General features: G+C 40.6%; 1 protein-coding gene across 2 annotated transcripts in view; it reads right to left on the bottom strand.

The window, feature by feature from the left end:
• Window positions 1–1407: 1407 nt before the first annotated feature.
• Window positions 1408–17847, bottom strand: part of OCA2 (OCA2 melanosomal transmembrane protein) — a 293670-nt gene continuing 277230 nt past the window's right edge. For both annotated transcript variants that reach the window (XM_052774012.1, XM_052774015.1), the window contains one exon: window positions 1408–4786. In XM_052774012.1, the coding sequence (XP_052629972.1) occupies window positions 4651–4786 (136 nt within the window). In that variant the 3' untranslated portion in view covers window positions 1408–4650. The remainder of the gene's footprint in view (window positions 4787–17847) is intronic.

Below are 17847 nucleotides of genomic sequence, written 5' to 3'. Positions count from 1 at the left end.
ATCTACAGCTCTCCTCTATTTATATAGGACGGGGAAATACTAGGTAGTGGTAAACACTAGCTTTTGCATAGGTCAATAGAAAGTAAAGACCCTTCTATCCGTTTACACCAAATAAGTAGTTTGCAATCATGATTTTGGACTAAGGTAGTTGCCATTATCTGCTGAATAAAACCATGCCACTCAGCCCCAAACAATTTTTTCTGTAGGAATTCCTATCAAACTCAAACAAATCTTCTGGAAAACCCATGGAAGATATCCTACTTCAGATATATCGTGAACATTCCACAGGTACACCAAAATCTAAAACAATCCATCTTTTCCATCTAAGAAGAAAGGAGAACCATACAGAGCACATACAAATGTACCATGGGAAGAGGTGTGTGGAGTCAGACTGAAGTTCCATCTAGCCCAGTATCAAGCACATAGTGAAGAGTATAAGGAGAGAAACAATTTATTTTTATTTATAAGAAAAGAACAGATATTTTCCCACAGTAGTCTCACCATCCCCAGTTATTTGTGGCTCGGGAACATCCTGAAGCAGAGCTAATGACAATGGACTCTTCTACCCAGAGTTTGTCAGATTGATCTTTGAACCCACCTACATTTTAGAACCCACTGCTCTGAGGCAATGAGTTCCTCAGCACTTTGTAAAGAGGTATCACCAAATATGAAAAAAGGTGCCTTTTTTGACCTCAAGTGTTCTCCCCTAATACACCCCTGAAAGCTATCTGATTTAGGAAGATACTATCTAGAAGGAAGAAGGACATTTATTCTAGCATGAATAAACTTTCTACTAACAGCAGCTTCGCCCCAAAATGAACTTTTCTGTTTCTTTCCTTTTCAGATATTTTTAAGCCACCAAATCCATGCCATCTTGTTTAAATACACAGAAGTAATTTCTGAGAGAGCTTTTCAGTATTCTTCAATCTAAACAGAAGTGTACGTGTCTTTCTCAGACACTTGCCATTGTAATCACAAGGCCAATTATTTCTTTTGATGTTTGCAGTTTAGGCAACTGCACACACATCCCAGTTGTGTGCAGCTTTGGGAACTTGACACAATAACTGCATTTTACATCTTTTGCTCTTTAGGCTTAATTACCTTTCAGCTGCTGACATCATTCTTTTCACTCCGTTCCACAAATTTATGAAAGTTTGTCTGTTTCATTGGAAGTGTCAAAACCAGCTCTGTTCAGCGCTCCACAATCTTAACTTTATAAAACACAGTTTCAGATAGTCTCAGAATCCATTGCTACCTACACAAAACTGTGTGCAGAAATCATTTACTTTTGCAAGACTCAGCACACTTAATTGCACACACCCGCAAAAGGAATTCAAACCCATAGGACATTTTTACCTCTTATGAGTGCTGCATGTGTGCCCCCTTGATTGCATTTGGAAAGTTTTAAAGACCTCATGTAAAAGCCTTATTTCATTGAAATCAATGACAAAAATCTTCCTAATCAACAGAATCAGAACCAGAATTATGCCTTCTATTTTTATTATGTTCACGTACAATTACTTGATTGAATGTGATGAAAAATTATGCTAAAATTCTACCAAAGGCTTTGAGCCAGAAACCTTCATATTAGGCTATTTTCCTTCCTTGACACAGCTTAGACCAAGAAAAGAAAAAGGTTTAAATTGCTAAAAGTCTCCCAGATCCTCCTTATCATCTCTAAGCTTCTACCTGTTCCATACTCCTTGCTTACCTGGTGACATCTTCAATGATCTTTTCTCTCAGGTACACATCATACTGACTGTCATATGTTCATTCAGTCAGAAAGAAGAAAAATTCCATGCAGCGTTGGCCAGAATGAGTCTGATTTCAAACACTGTGGCTTCATTATCTGCCACAAACCATTCACAGAAAACTACATAGTAGGGAGAGGGGAGGAAATGACAGAAAAATATTGTCAGGTAATAACAAGTAAATTCATGAGTCATAAATTACTTGCTGAAAGGAACATAAAAAGCAGAATTGTGGTTTTGCCATTAACTTAATGGGAACATGACCAAAAGTATTGAATTCTTTGCTCTGACTTACAGGATTGAATCTAGTTATGAAAAGCTTCTAGCTAGAAATGGAACTTGGGTGTTTTTTAGCAAAGTCAAAAATGAATTTTCTTCTAAGCTATTGCTGTACTTAGGCAGTAAATTAACACAGTCCTATCATTGCAGATTTGAGGCTTCTGCTAAAATATGACTGTATATAACTGATGTCACTTGCCTAAATTGATCAGATTAATGTGCTGGTGCTTTGAGATATGAAAGGTCTCTGCACACTAATCACTGGAACCGTCAGCTGGAGATAGCGTGTTTAATTTCCCAAGACCCAGGTATCCTGCAGCCTCATGTGTGTATCTGTGTATAAAAGATGTAGAAGATCATTCAGGCCTCAGTCTTAAAATTGTGTTCCTCTCCCCCTCCTGAAATTTTGCAACTACAGTCAGGGTCCCCGGCATATGATTCTTTCATATACCAAAAGTACTCAGAGGAACTGTATACAAACCTAATAAATGGGAACCTGAAGCAGGATCAACTAAGAGCTCCTGATCCTTCTGCAGGCAGAAGGAGTAATTTGGGATTATCATTCAGCTAGTAGGATTAAGGTACATTATTGCAATGCCAGTTTCCTAGTATTTCTTCTCCTTTCCCCCACCCCTAGAAGTATTAAGCCTTGAAAAATGAGCTGTCAGCTACTGAGTAAAAAACAGGGGAAAGGGGAGACTATTTCCACCTGATTCATGCTACAATGGCAGGTATGAGAGAATTGTCATTTATGTTATCAAGATTAAATTGTTTCTGAAGCTCTGTCAGCCATTTGTGTCTTCTGTACAATGGACAAAGCCATTTTTGCCCACAGATTCATGCTACCCTTGAATTATTCCCACAGGGCTTCACATGCCACCACCTGCAAAGGCAAGGGATCTCAGGAGCTGGTTGGTTTCAGTCTGTCATACAGCGCTCAGCGTACAGAGCAGATAGAAAGGGTGGTGGGTAGTTGCAGGCATCTCAGATACAAATGATCTCATTTAACTCTGTGGGCAACTATATTACGGGAAGCTACAACTGAGCTATTCATCTAAACTTCCGATATAGCCAGTGGAGAAAAATATTCTTATGCGTGATCCACACAACCTATTTTAGATATCTGCCTTCCGATAAGATTAATGTCATCCCAAATATGTGTCTTTCTCTCTGTCAGTTACAGTGGGAGTCTAGACAAGTAGCCCAGATGTAGGGATCTATGTTGTACATCCTAACTGTCAGATTTGACTTTCACATTTTCTTCTTCGTCCAATGACAGGAGACAGTTTGCTTCACAGAGAATGATAAGAGAGAAGCAACCTGAATCCAAACTGCTTCCCTGCTGAAAGATCTGGAAAGGCTACAGCCTAGGAAATCTTGGTTAAAAAAAAAAGTATAGAAGGAGAAGCTGCTGAGAGAAGATCATAGGACTGATAGGAAAATTCAGTTGGAAGGGATCTTGGGATGTCAGCTAGTTTAAGATCCTGCCCAAAGCACAGTCAGCTATGAGATCAGACCAGGTTGCTCAGGGCTTTGCACAATTCAAAGGATGGACACTGCTCAGCCTCTCTGGGCAACCTGCTCACTGTCTGACTTTACTCTTGGGAAGCAGTTTCTCCTCTCTTGTTTCAACTTGTGCCCATTGTTGCCCTCCTGCCACACACCACTGCAAGGAGCCTGGCTCTATCTCCTTGATGACCCCTTGTAGGTACTGGGGGAGCTGTTAGGTGTCCCCAAAAACATCCCTTCTCCAGGCTGAACAAGGTCAACTCTCCACATGAGGCAAGCACTCCAGCCCCATCACCTTTGGGGCCCTCCACTAAGCTTCTTCTAATTTGTCCATGTCTTTCCTTTTTGGGAGGCCCAAAACTGGACACAGTATCTAGAGGTGGTCTTTGCATTTGTCCTTGTTGAATTTTATGAGGTTTCTGTTGGCACATTCCTCCAACCTGTCTGGGTCCCTCAGGATGGTAGCCCTACGCTTGAGCATATCAGCTGTTCCCTCAACTTGGTGTCATGTGCAAACTTGACTAGAATGCTCTCTGCCACCTCTGCCACGTAACTGATAAAGACGTTAAACAGGACAGGTCCCAGGACAGACCTCTGCAGTACTCATCACAGGGATCCATGCAGGGTACGACCCATTAACCACTGATAATCCAAACAGCATTTTACCCAGGAAGTTACCCACCCATCCAGACCATTAAGTCCTAACCTGCATACAGATGACAATTGCTCCTTCATGTTCTTAGCTACAGGGGCATCATCTGATTGACCAGACAAGAAATAGCCTCATACTAGAGTGCTGTTTAGATGTTAACTCTGTCATCAGAACATTTCCTTAGTGCTCTCCCCGTGAGACATGCGAGGGTTGTGGGGGACCAGTCCCTGGGTGAGTGGGCCAGGGACCATGTAATATACTGCTCTGTATGGAAGAGGAGATTTAGCTAAACTACCTTCCATGGACCTACACAGCCTTGCTTCCAAAGCTGCTCTGCATACCAAAATGAGTTGCCAGGAGCTCCCCTCCAGGTTTTCAGAGAGGTTCGGCACTCCCAGGATCAAGACTCTACGTGGTCTTTGGGAAGGTCTGGAAAAATCCTTCACAGGCTTTCTGGCTCTATAAATTATCCTGGAAGGTGGAATACAGAGTCAATGCACATGTTGGATATGTATGTATGCAACCTGCCAATGAATGTCTCTGCTGTCTACAGTTGGCTTCAGTGAAGACAAGAGGCTTTCTGGTTCCTGATCTCCTACAAGAAAGCAAAGAGGGTATTGTTAGATTGAGGAGTTGGAGAAAGTCATACCTCGTCCAAAACTGATGACTGTCTGTCTGCATCCTTACTTGTCCTTGTCAAGGAAGGATGATAAAATTTAGCTTTCGCCTGACTGGAGAACTGTGAAGCAGGAGGTTGAGCACAAAACCTTTACAGTTATTTCACATGGTATCCCCCAGGATCCTTCTAGTTTGCAGGGAGTTAATCAGTTTCTTCTGTAGGTTTAAAATACAGGAGCAAAGCTACTAACATGACAATTAAGATTCCCACAGAGGACTGTGGCTTTGCTCAGCTGTACATCACGAATCACTTGCTCTGGTTAATCTATCACCTTCTGTGAATCAGCAAAGCTAGTAAAGCATCAGTTGTGCTGTGGAAGTAATCACTTCCTTCAGGTAGGTGACCACGTTCTCCAGGGCTGATCCAAAGCCCATGGAATCACAGACAGATGATTTAAATTAGTTTTATGACAGACATTTTCAAGCTGGCTTGTGGCAGCATCCTTCAGGAAATTCTGCAACATTGTGAAGCAGAGAAAAATAGAGAAAAATAGAGCAACGCACAATAAACAGAATGAAAAAGAACATACGAAAAAAACACAATTTAGCAGAGCTGATGATTAAATAAGTACTAAAAGTAAATATTTTTCCTATTTTCCACTGATGTGAAAAACCACCACCACTTGAGATGCTCCTAATTATAAACAACTATTGGAAACCATCCCAGGCTTCCCAAGACATTCAGCCAATTTCTCATGGAATAACAGAATGCTAGCATATACATCAGAAAAATAGGCTTAATATGCATGAACTGGAAACCCAAGCTGATCCAAAGTAAAATATAACATAGAGTTACAAACACAACACATGATAACCTTCACTAACCTGAGAAGCTTTTTCCCAGCTCCTGCTGTTGTAAGGAAATAGACAAAATGTTGATTTATACAGAATTCCCCAAGCTCTTTATTCCCCAAGCTTTCTTGTCAAGGTTTTCTGTTTCAGAGCAAATCTATTGCTATAGCCACCATCTGACATGCAGAACACAATATAGAATTAGAAAGTTTTCATGAGAACACAAGTTCACCAAAAAGGATGGAAGGATGGGATGTTTCCTTTGTTTTGTGGGGACTGTGGGAACACTTACGTAAGAGATGAGTGCATTTTGTTACATGGAGTGGCTACAAAAAAAAGAGGTTGTACATCACATAATTACTTTTCCCTAAATATAACCTTCTACAAGCAGTTTTTTTTCCTGTGAAATGTTCTAATTTTCCCCCATTAAAATGAAAAAAAGTGTGTATATATTAATTAGAAAGTGTTTGGATACTCACAAAAAAAAAAAATCCAAAAAATCCCACAGATTAAATGATGAGGGAAATCTAACTTCATGACTTGAATGACATTGGTAGTATATCCATAGTGTTTTTCTGTATGTAGAAAAGATCAATTTCATATGCTTCTAACTTTAGTGTGGGTTAAAGACATTCCTAGTACATATCAGAAATATCTTCTATTTAAAATTCTTCCTATGCATTGCATCCTAAATGTGAAACAAGAGTAGCCTTACATTATTTGGGGCTTCTGTGCTATAAATATTATTTCATCAACATGTCACATGTTTATATCATATTTACAGATGAAGGTTTCTTCGAGAGCTATCTGTCCCTTTTCCTCTTCGCTACTGTAATCAATAGATACAAATTTTGCAGATGTCTGATTTTACACTCCAGTTAAAACAGTAATTGCTAGGAAAGAGCTAGACTCAAAAATCAAGCACCACATAATCCTTGGCACAGAAGCTAGGAAGTCACTCAAATTTTGGAGATTTTTAATATCCAAACAAACTTCTAAAAGTGGGTTCATTTCAAACTGTTTCTAACAGAGCTTCAGATGTCTGTAAGAAAATAAACCTTGCAGAGGTGTCTAACATAGCACTGTCCTTTATTAAAACCAGAGGAGGCAGGGTTGTTTGTTTCACTTCAAATTAAAAAAAAAAAAAAAAAAAAAAGAGTGGACCAGGGATTTTAAGATAATACTTAACAAAAAGTCACCTCTCTGAAAGTTTTTCTGCATTAAAAATGTTCTTAGTGCACAGTACAGTGCTAAAATAGAATTACAAGCTGATGCACCTACTGTATTTTAATATTCAACTAAATTAGAACAAAGCTTACTGTAAGTTAAATACAAAAGATGGTATTAATCTGATTCAATACAGACATTGCACCTCAGTGAATTACTCTATTTTCCCTTTATTGTCTGTGGAACTATTTCTGTGGTTCACTTCACCTCATCCTAAATTAAGCATTTGCCAAAATGACTTTTGCTCTAAAAACACCCATTGCCTGTCAAGGAGTCCACAGGGTGCTACCTCAGGTGTCTAGACTGGAAACATCTAAGATTCAGTGACAGGAATCTCTATCAAATCAGCTGGGAAATATACATATCCTGTACATTAGGGTTGATTTGGATGTCCCAGAAACTCAGATAGGCTTGGTTAAGTCAGCCAAGAATCATAAGATCATAAATCGCATCCCATCCCTCAGCTATGTCAACTGCACCACTCAGCTTGGTGTCGTCTGCAAACTTGCTGAGGGTGTACTTGATTCCACTGTCTATGTCATTGATTAAGATATTAAACAGTACTGGTCCCAGTACGGACTCTTGAGGGACACCACTTGTCACCAATCTCCATCTGGACATTAACCTGTTGACCACTGCACTCTGGATGCGACCGTCCAACCAATTCCTCATCCACCAAACAGCCCACCCATCAAATCCATACCTCTCCAATTTAGAGAGAAGAAAGTTAGGGGGGACCATGTCAAAGGCCTTACAGAAGTCCAGGTGGATGACATTCATAGCTCTTCCCCCTTCCACTGATGTAGTCACTCCATCATAGAAGGCCACTAGGTTGGTCAGGCAGGACTTGCCCTTGGTGAAGCCGTGCTGGCTGTCTCGAATCCTCTCCCCATCCTCCATGTGCCTTAGCATAGCTTCCAGGAGGATCTGTTCCATGATCTTTCCAGGCACAGAGGTAAGGCTGACTGGTCGCTAGTTCCCAGGGTCCTCCTTTCTACCCTTTTTGAAAATGGGTGCTATGTTTCCCTTTCTCCAGTCACCAGGGACTTCACCTGACTGCCACGACTTTTCAAATATCATGGAGAGTGGCTTGGCTACTACCTCAGCCAATTCCCTCAGGACTCTGGGATGCATCTTCTCAGGTCCCACAGACTTAAATACGTTCAGGTTCCTCAGGTGGTCTTGAACCTGATCTTCTCTTACAGTAGGAGGGACTTTGCTCCCCCAGTCACTGCCTTGCAGTCCATCCACACGAGAGGTGGGGGAAGAGAGGTTGCCAGAGAAGACTGGGGCAAAAAATTTGTTGAGTACCTCAGCCTTCTCCTTGTCCGTTGTTACCAGTTTGCCGGTCTTGCTCATTGAGGGGATACACTTTGACCTTCCTTTTCTGGCTGACATACCTGTAGAAGCCCTTCTTATTATTCTTTGCATCCCTTGCCAAGTTCAGCTCCATCCACGCCTTGGCCTTCCTGACCCCATCCCTACACAACCGGGCAGCATCCCTATACTCTTGCCAGGGTACCTGTCCCTGCTTCTACTGCCTGTGCAATTCCTTCTTGCCCTTTAGTTTGACCAGCAGGTCTTGATGCAGCCATGCTGGTCTCTTGCCTTCCTTGCCTGATTTCTTACACCTGGGGATCGAAAGCTCTTGTGCTGTATGGAAAGCATCCTTAAAGATCTGCCAAGTCCAGTATGCTGCTGCCTACTACCAGCTTGTCTACGTCTGATACCTATACTGCACCACAGGAGTGCAAAGCCTTTTTTTTCCCCTAGTTCTCAGAAAATAAGTTCTCAGAAATAAATCCTTTTACGTTTCCTAGTGTCCCATGAACACTGAGGTAAGGTGGCCTCTTGTTTGAGATGGGCTGTGGAACAGCTCATCATCCACACAAGCAAATAGCCCTGTTGCACCTAGCATCTCTCTGTGATAAAGAAGCTTGAGGACTAAGTAAGGAGGAAAAAGATAAGCACACATCATGGTGTCCTTCTGTACATGGATTCTGGGTAAGGAGAGGTGGTAATTTAGGGTTTGGCAGTTCCTTGAGCTCAGTCCTCAGCTGGAGTGAGGTAAAATGCACTTCAATGATTCGGAGTGATGCAGAGCTGATTCACCCAGAGTGACTCACCCTCTTAAGGATGTTTCTTAGCTGTAGGCTGACCAGAAGTACCAGAGAAGCTGCAAAGTTTGTGAGCAATGCAATTAACTGAAAAACAAACCATTCAGAACTTATAAAGTAATCATTTTGTGAAGAGATACCGCTCCACAGTTCTGCTGGTACAGTTGCTCTTGGGGTGCCCCACCACAGGCAAAATGATCCAGGATAGTTCAGGGACCTGCAGATGCAGAGCACTTTGACAGGACTGTATTAGGGGGAACTGCCTGTATAACAAATATGTGGGAAATCTCAATTTTGTACATTCTGTCTAGTGGGAGGGGTGAAGAGGAGTGGGGGATGCTGAGGGCGATAACCTTTTAATCTGGCTGGTTATCAGCAAGAAGACAGGCACCTGCCTACAGCTTTGCCAAAGCAAGCACGTAGAGCACCCGCCTTGCTGAGTGATTCATTCACAGAACAAGCATAACATAGCACCAAGGGATAGCTTTATCATGCAATTACCTCATTTTCTTCAGGGCTAGATATTTGGGGGTTTTTTTTCCTCTTTCTTGTCATAGTTTTTACAACTTTTAAATTTCTCAGTTAACTTTAATTAAACTCTTTTGGGGTTACCAGCTCAGAGACCTCTTGAACTTGCTAATTCTGCAACTTGCTTGTATTTTTTTCTTGGACTTACCACTTCATTTTGAAAGCCTACATCACAGAGATTTAGAGTGGATTTTTTTACTATGCAAGTCATATTTTTTTTAGATAAAACATTGTTCCGCTTCTTCCCAGATCACCTCCAGTTTTCCTTGGTAGGAAAGGATTTTTCCTTAAAATAACAATTTTTTTCCCTGCTCTATAACATGAGCAGAACCTTCAAGATAGCAATACACTGAAAGTTACTTCATTAATCCAGAAAATGAGGAGTAAGCACCATAGTCATTTGGCTACAGATTTGATTTATAAAGTAAAAAATTGACCTTTTCACAAAACCAGTTCAGAACTAATATGTTGTTTGTTCACCATTTTTAATTGGATAAAAAAAAAAAAGGTGGGAAAAGTCAAAAGAGAAAAAAAAACAGCTGGCATAATCCAGTAATTTATTTATGTATAAAAGGTTGGATGTGATTTTTGCTTTATAAGAACCGCATTTGTTTTCTACTGGTAGCATATGTATTGTACAGTTTGCAGCGCCAATGACATTAACAAAATCTTGAAAGTCATAAAACTTCTGTTCTGCCTGCTGTTGCTCGCCTATTGTTCTGTCAGAGAGAAGAATGTATTACCTGCTTCCCTGTGAAGGAGCAGCAGTTGTCTGCACATGGAAGATTAGCATTGCATGGGATGCTTCCCTGCTGGAGTGTAGAAGGTGTTAATAATCTAAAGAGTATGAACAGCTGTTATCTTTACAGTAATTAGCATAATATTTCCTGATTGACTACACTATGCATTCTCTTTTTTTTTTTTTAATTGAAACTGCTATCATAGTAATCATTTTATTCATTTTCTGGGATTATTTCCAATTTATAGACTGAGAAAGTTCATAAAATGAATATAAAAATCAGAAAACAGATGTAATGACTCACAAGTTCTGTTTTCTAAGGTTCTGTATGTATTGTCTTAATATGAACAGTATGGAAGATAGCATTAAAATATAAAGGGCTACATCCACAGAAGGCCTCATAAAAGGATGAGAGCTAAAAAAATCAATGTTTTGAGCCTCCCACTTACTTGGGGAAACCTAAGTTCCAAGTTTGGGAGCGCAGGTTCTCTGGACAGTACAAGCAGAGCATTGAGCAACTTCCCAGATGCTCACATTACCTGGTAGAAAAAAATGGAGAGACAAGTGGATTCAACATTAGACATCCCTGAGGTAGCTAGATGTCAACTTTTAAGCCCAAGGGGTCCACTTTTGCAGCTCTTATTCTTACAAGAAGTCCAGTTTATTAAATCGCTCCATTGCCTCAAATAATGATTTTTAAAATAAGGGAGTAGGAAAAAACTTACACTAAAAAGCCTTCTTTCTACTTATTCTCATAAAAAGTGTTCATAAAAGGGTTCAATTTGTCCAGGTTGGTTTTCCAAACTTTAGTTAAGTGTTAGGTAGCTAAGATGCATCTACACTAACATTTATTTTGGGTTGAGGGAGTGATTTTGAAGAAAATCTGGTTGCCTTGAGGTTCAGCCAGAACTGGTGTAACTGAGAAGGGAAAGAAGATTGTCATGGGTCTCATGGGGAAGAGTAAAATTATTATGGGTTATTAAAAGGAATGGTGGGAATACGCAAAACTCCAGAAGGGCCAAAGGCAGGGAAGGGGGAATAAAGGTGGATCAGAAGCATAAGAAAATGGAGAGGAGGGGCATAAAAGGGGCCAGCTGCATGCAAGAAAGCTGCTGGTCAGCACAGTCACCCGGCAAACCCTGCCTCTGATCACTGCAGTCTGTCATATCATCTTAACAAAATCCTGTTCCCAACTATTTGCTGTGTTACCCTGCTCTCCCTTCTGTGTGCATGTATTTGTGTGGTGCATTGTGATGGGCTAACCCTGGCTGGACGCCAGATGCCCACCAAAGCCGTTCTATCACTCCCCCTCCTCAGCTGGACAGGGGAGAGAAAATATAACAAAGAGCTTGTGGGTCGAGATAAGGACAGGAGAGATCACTCACCAATTACCGTCACGAGCAAAACAGACTCAGCTTGGGGAAAATTAACTCAATTTATTACAAATCAACCGGAGTAGGGTAATGAGAAATAAAACCAAATCTCAGAACACCTTCCCTCCACCCCTCCCTTCTTCCCGGGCACAACTTCACTCCCGGATTCTCTACCAACCCCCCAGCGGCACAGGGGGACGGGGATGGGGTTTACGGTCAGTTCATCACATGTTATTTTCTGCCGCTTCATCCTCCTCAGGGGGAGGACTCATCACACTCTTCCCCTGCTCCAGCGTGGGGTCCCACCCACGGGAGACAGTCCTCCACGAACTTCTCCAACGTGGGTCCCTCCCACGGGCTGCAGTTCTTCACGAACTGCTCCAGCATGGGTCCTTTCCACGGTGTGCAGTCCTTCAGGCACAGATTGCTCCAGCGTGGGTCCCCCACGGGGTCACAAGTCCTGCCAGAAAACCTGCTCCAGGGTGGGCTCCTCTCTCCACAGATCCGCAGGTCCTGCCAGGAGCCTGCTCCAGCGCAGGATTCCCACGGGGTCACAGCCTCCTTCAGGAACCCACCTGCTCCGGCGTGGGGTCCTCCACGGGCTGCAGGTGGATATCTGCTCCACCGTGGACCTCCCTGGGCTGCAGGGGGACAGCCTGCCTCACCATGGTCTTCCCCACGGGCTGCAGGGGAATCTCTGCTCCGGCGCCTGGAGCATCTCCTCCCCCTCCTTCTGCACTGACCTTGGTGTCCGCAGGGTTGTTTCTCTTACATGTTCTCACTCCTCTCTCCGGCTGCCGAATACCATCTGTCCCAACTTTTTTCCCTTCTTAAAAATGTTATCCCAGAGGTGTTACCACTACCGCTGATGGGCTCGGCCTTGGCCGGCGGCGGGTCCGTCTTAGAGCCGGCTGGTATGGGCTCTCTCAAACACAGGGGAAGCTTCCAGCAGCTTCTTACAGAAGCCACCCCTGTAACCCCCCCGCTACCAAAACCTTGCCACACAAAGCCAATACATGCATGTGTAATTCCCTAGTGACCTTCAAGCTGGGCAAGCTGGTGAGCAGAAAATATTTCATTTGCATCGGTGTCTATTTCCTTCTCTACCAAAAAGGAGTGGCTTCATTTGTTTCCTTAAAGTATTACTGAAGCATTATTACATTATTAAGACACTTACTCAAACATATGTATATATAAACATATTTAAACATATCACAGTAAAGCAAATCCAGCCACTATGTTCTAGGATATACAGAGATATAACCTGAAGTGAATGCAGTGATCCAGACTGCCTGTAGGCAAAGTCCAGAGAGGACTTCACAGCATTCCCAGATACAATAGCCATCATACCAGTCATGATGGTAAATACAATAACTGTGACTTCTATCTTGTCACTATGGTCTGCTGTAGTCATACTGTCATTTCGTCTGTCTGAACATGTGTAGGCATGTTCAGTATTAATGTCTGTATCTGGGCAAACCACCTTAATTGTCCTTTATAGTTAGAATTTGAATAATTTCATCTGTGTTACAATGTCTGTAATGGTCCACATGAACATTTTAGGTCAGATGAAACCCACAGCTGCTATTTATTCTCTGTTGACAAAAGAGCGAGCTTAGAGCTTAGGTGTGGGCATCTGCATAGGAGGTATCTAACATGAGTGATAGTTTAATCTTCCCCTTTACCAATTAACTACCATGGTCAGGTATCCCCTGTGCAGTGCCTACAGGAACAGGCTTCCCAGCAACTTGAATCATGGCAAGCAGACTGTCAGCTGCATGGAGACCGTCCGTGCAAGGGATGGTCTGCTCCACTCAGGCTTCATCAGCCTGTAGGCGAGAAGCCGCAGTTGCAGAAGCTCTGCAAGACATGTTTGCCATAAAGCTGATCCTGTATTAATTGCTTCTTTAGGTAACATTAAATTCTGCTTGTTCTCTTGAAGAGCTAGAAGGAAAAGATGAAATGGAGAATAACCAGAGATGCTGTGGTGAGTTCTTGCATTCTTCTCAGTTGGGGACAATGTATAGTAAGTGGTGCCAATTGTGTCCTAGGACAGAAGGAAAACTAAGCTGGCATTTTCTTCAGTAGATATACATCATGAAAAGTGTCATCATATTTCATATTTAAATAAATCTAATGAGATTTACCAAATTATCAAATATTATGTTTCTTGATTTCCTTTTTCTATATAAAGATGTTTTCTTAATGTGCTTGATGCGAACATGCCCATAAATACACAGGTGGCCTTAAAAACAGATTATGTGGAAAAAGAAGGACCAGTTCTATCCCTAAGGAAAAAAACAATGAAAGCAGAACTTACTCCCCAGATGGACAAATTAGGAGACCTGCTTGGATTATACCAAAGTTTCTGTGCAGCCTACAGGCTCAGGTTTCCTTCTGTTAAGACTGAGACACAGCAACTGGGGAGGAGGTGGGGGAAAAGCTGACTGATGTTCATTATACTGCAATACACTGATTACAGTAGACATTTACTTTGTGATGTGGCTGCAAGGTATCCAGAGTGTCCATCTGGATATCGGCCTAGCTAATACTGCCTGAACGCACCTTTGCACAAAATGTATTTCCGTCAAAATAGATACATTTGTTAAAACCTATTGATCTGTGTGTGTTTTGAGGGACACTTAAGAGGAAGTAATGGAGCCCACTTTTTACAGTAAGCACTATAGGGTAGTTGACAATGTAATGCAAAAATAATATGCACGCAGAAATTCTAGTGGATAAGTTATATTTCCCACTCCACATATCTTTTCTCAATGAATTAAAGTTCAGTGCTGAATTAGTATTGTGTTGTTGCAATAGGTTGGAGGGTTGTAATCATTGCTGCTTCCCCAGTGGTTCATGTTACTCTTCCTTATTCTAAATAACTAGATTTTAGATGATAATTTGCAATGTCCTATTTTTCTTCTATGCAACCTTTGAGTCTTTTTGTCCTGAAAATATTTCCTTTTTAGTACCTGATTCAACAAAGAACTAAACATCAGGTTAGGTTTGCAAACCTGAGAATAAATTGATTTACTCCAGCTGGAACTGATTGAACATACAGTGTGTATTTTAAGTGCTGTACTGCGACTGGCAAGAAGTAGTTTCTCTATTTAAAGATGAGCACATACTAACCATTTTTCTCATTTTTTTCCTTATCCATCAGCAATAATCTATCCCCATTCTGGTTCTTATTTTTATTCTAATTCATCTCGTTAATTTCACAAAAAATGAACTTGTTACTTAGACTGCCCTCAGTTCACTCTATCTCCTCCCTCCAGTTCTTGGTAGCTGTGCCTTGAATTACACTAAGAAGCACCATAAATCTTGTCCTATCCATTGCATCCCCATCTGGCATCTTGCCCGTAGCACCAATTTTGCTTGAGAGGCTGAGCTTGGAGGAGCTAGTACAATTGCTTTGGTGATCTTTTGGATTGCACAGCATGGAAGATGACAGCAGAATTCAGCACTTACGAATTGGCCAGCTCTAAAGTAACGAGAGAGGAAGATTTATTCTATTTCAGAGACTCACAGTATTACAAAGCTCCAGTCTGCTCTCACTGAAGCCTACAGGAGTCTTTCCTTTGATTTCAATAGGAGCTGGATCAGTAGAGAGAATGAAAGGAGAGCTATAATTTCTCACAGTAATAACCTTCTTTCCCTTGCAATGATAAACTATTCAGCTTTCAGACTTTCTGTGCACCCTTGTAGGTCTCAGCAGTTTCACTGCCTTGAATGCCATCTGTTTCCATTAAGTGTTGTACACAACAAAGGGCCATTTGATTTTTCATTACCACAATGCTATCAATAATATAATTGCTCATATGAAAATATAACCAACCTGCACAGAATTCAGGCTGGTGACAGGCAGGCATACTAATGTAAAAAATTTATTGAATTAAAGAATCATTTATGTGAGGACAATCTGGAGACAAAATACATTAAAGTCTTAGCTTTAAGCTAATAAAAGGACATTTTCCAAATCATATATCTTATAACTGACATTAAAATATTTAATCTAATCTTAGAATTAACTTTACATTGGTATTTGTTCAGCTTCTTGCTGATTTATTCAAATTATTACATGTTCAACCTAGCTAAGAGTCATGTTTCCACTACAGCTTTGGAATAGATTTAAGCAAACTCATCAGTAAAAGAAGTCACAGGATGTCTTCTTTACAAGCTAACTATGCAATGCTGCAATACTTAAAAATCAGGAGAGACTGGAATAGGAAGTGTCAGAGGACAAATTGCCATGGTCCTTTCACTGACCCTAATGAAATTATGTATAATTTCAGATATAAAAAAGCATCTACTACACTTCACCATACTTCAGAGAAAAAACTGTATTGCAGAAAACCAGCAAAAAAAAATAGGCTAATGTGCCCTGCAAATAAAATTATTTTTTTTACTATGCTTATTATTATTCATCTTAGTATCTCAACTGAAGATAAGTGGCACATTACAGGAAAGAAATTAAGTAATTGGTTCTTGTGGGTTCTGTGTCTTTCCTTTGACCTATTAATTCATAGGCTGTTTACCCTACAGCCATCTATGACTTTGAAAAGGACTAAATCATTTGTTTCAATCATCTCAGCCACTTACTGACAGACAGATATTGACCTGTATGGTTTTTAGGCATGTGGGGAAATGCCCAGAAAATTTTGAAGGCCACAGTGCTTGTGAACACAATTAACAAAGACAACAGGCCATCAGAGCTGTCTTGCTGAGGTGTTGTTTTAATGTGAGTATAAAAATGGTGCAATTATTTTCTTAAATAACTGATGGTTAATGTAGAAAGGCTTTTTAAAAAAAACATACAAAAAGGAAGTGAAAAGCTACCAGCAACAATTTATGTTGATTCATAGTCTTTACAGCAAATGGGGCAAATATTTAAATCAACGCCCACACAAAAGTCCATACTTACCTCAGCAAAAGATTATCATTAAATGACCTTTCCGGTTTAAGTGAGTTGTGTGTAGTGATGCTGTGCGATTCCACATAACATATTTGCCATGATTTGGTGTCAGTCCATTCAGTAAGTACAGGACATGTAAAGGACAGCTACATATTCAGAGGACAACAAATACTGACAGATTTAGTTCCACAGAAGTCTCAGCTCAGTAAAGTGTTTAAAGATGAGATTAACTGTCAACACGCAAATAGAATGCCTCCAGATTTACAGTCACACATCCAAATGAAGGCATTTGCATCTGAAATAATGTAAATTATTTGTTTTGCCACTGAAAATTTGATAGACTATATGAAGAAACATAATAAAAAAGAAGGGAATCCCAGGACTCTCCTGCTGTGATTTCATTAGCCACATCACAGTATTTGATGTTTTACTTGAAGGTCGGGCTAATAAATAATGATAATATGCCTTACTATAGGGGTGTTTCTATACATGTCCTCATCACCATCTGAACTCCAAGCAGTAAAACATTAAAGTAACACAAGCTCTTCAACCTACCAGACGGATATGTTTATGTACACAGAGCCAACACAAACTCTGCATATGAATTCTGGCTCATCAAAGCCCTATTTTGAAAAGCTGAGGGACTTCAAAAGTGCTGAGTCCTTGGCTGAGTTAAGATGAATTTAATTCAGAGTAAGAGTATGTTGACAAAATAGGATTATTCAAGAGTTGTGTATATCTCTAAGGATTTAGCCCCACGCCCATTGCCAAAATCAGATATATTGATTGTATTTATTTTTGTTTTTCTCAGGATAATCGTGTCAACCTAAACATATTAGTGACTGCATTTAAATATTGGCAAGAGTTGTTCACATAGACCCAAATAGAAAACAGAAGGTTATTGGGTGACAAAGAAAATATTTAAAATCATGCCTATGGTAATAAGTGAATCATAGATATCTTCAGTTAACTTAATTTTGGCAGAAGGAGAATGTGATCTTAAGGCTAAAGGTGAAAGAAATCTTAAAGTTCACTTTGTTAGTGTGTCCAGTGAAAGTCAAAAGATTCATTTTCCATAGCAGAGGAAGTAGAAAACATAGATATGGAAGTAGTGTTGAGTATGTTAAAGGCTTTCTGCTGATTGTTTATTTCTTCAATAATTTAAAGCAATAATTGATGCATTAAAAAATATAATCAAATCATAATCATCCACCATTTCATCATTTTTTGTAAATTAAATAAATTATTCAAAGTGCATGGCCTATTGCATGTGGCCACACACAG

Source organism: Harpia harpyja, chromosome 22, assembly GCF_026419915.1.
Source record: "Harpia harpyja isolate bHarHar1 chromosome 22, bHarHar1 primary haplotype, whole genome shotgun sequence".
Taxonomy (NCBI): domain Eukaryota; kingdom Metazoa; phylum Chordata; class Aves; order Accipitriformes; family Accipitridae; genus Harpia; species Harpia harpyja.
Note: the sequence above shows the minus strand (reverse complement) of the source record. Positions and strands in the feature narration are given on the sequence as shown.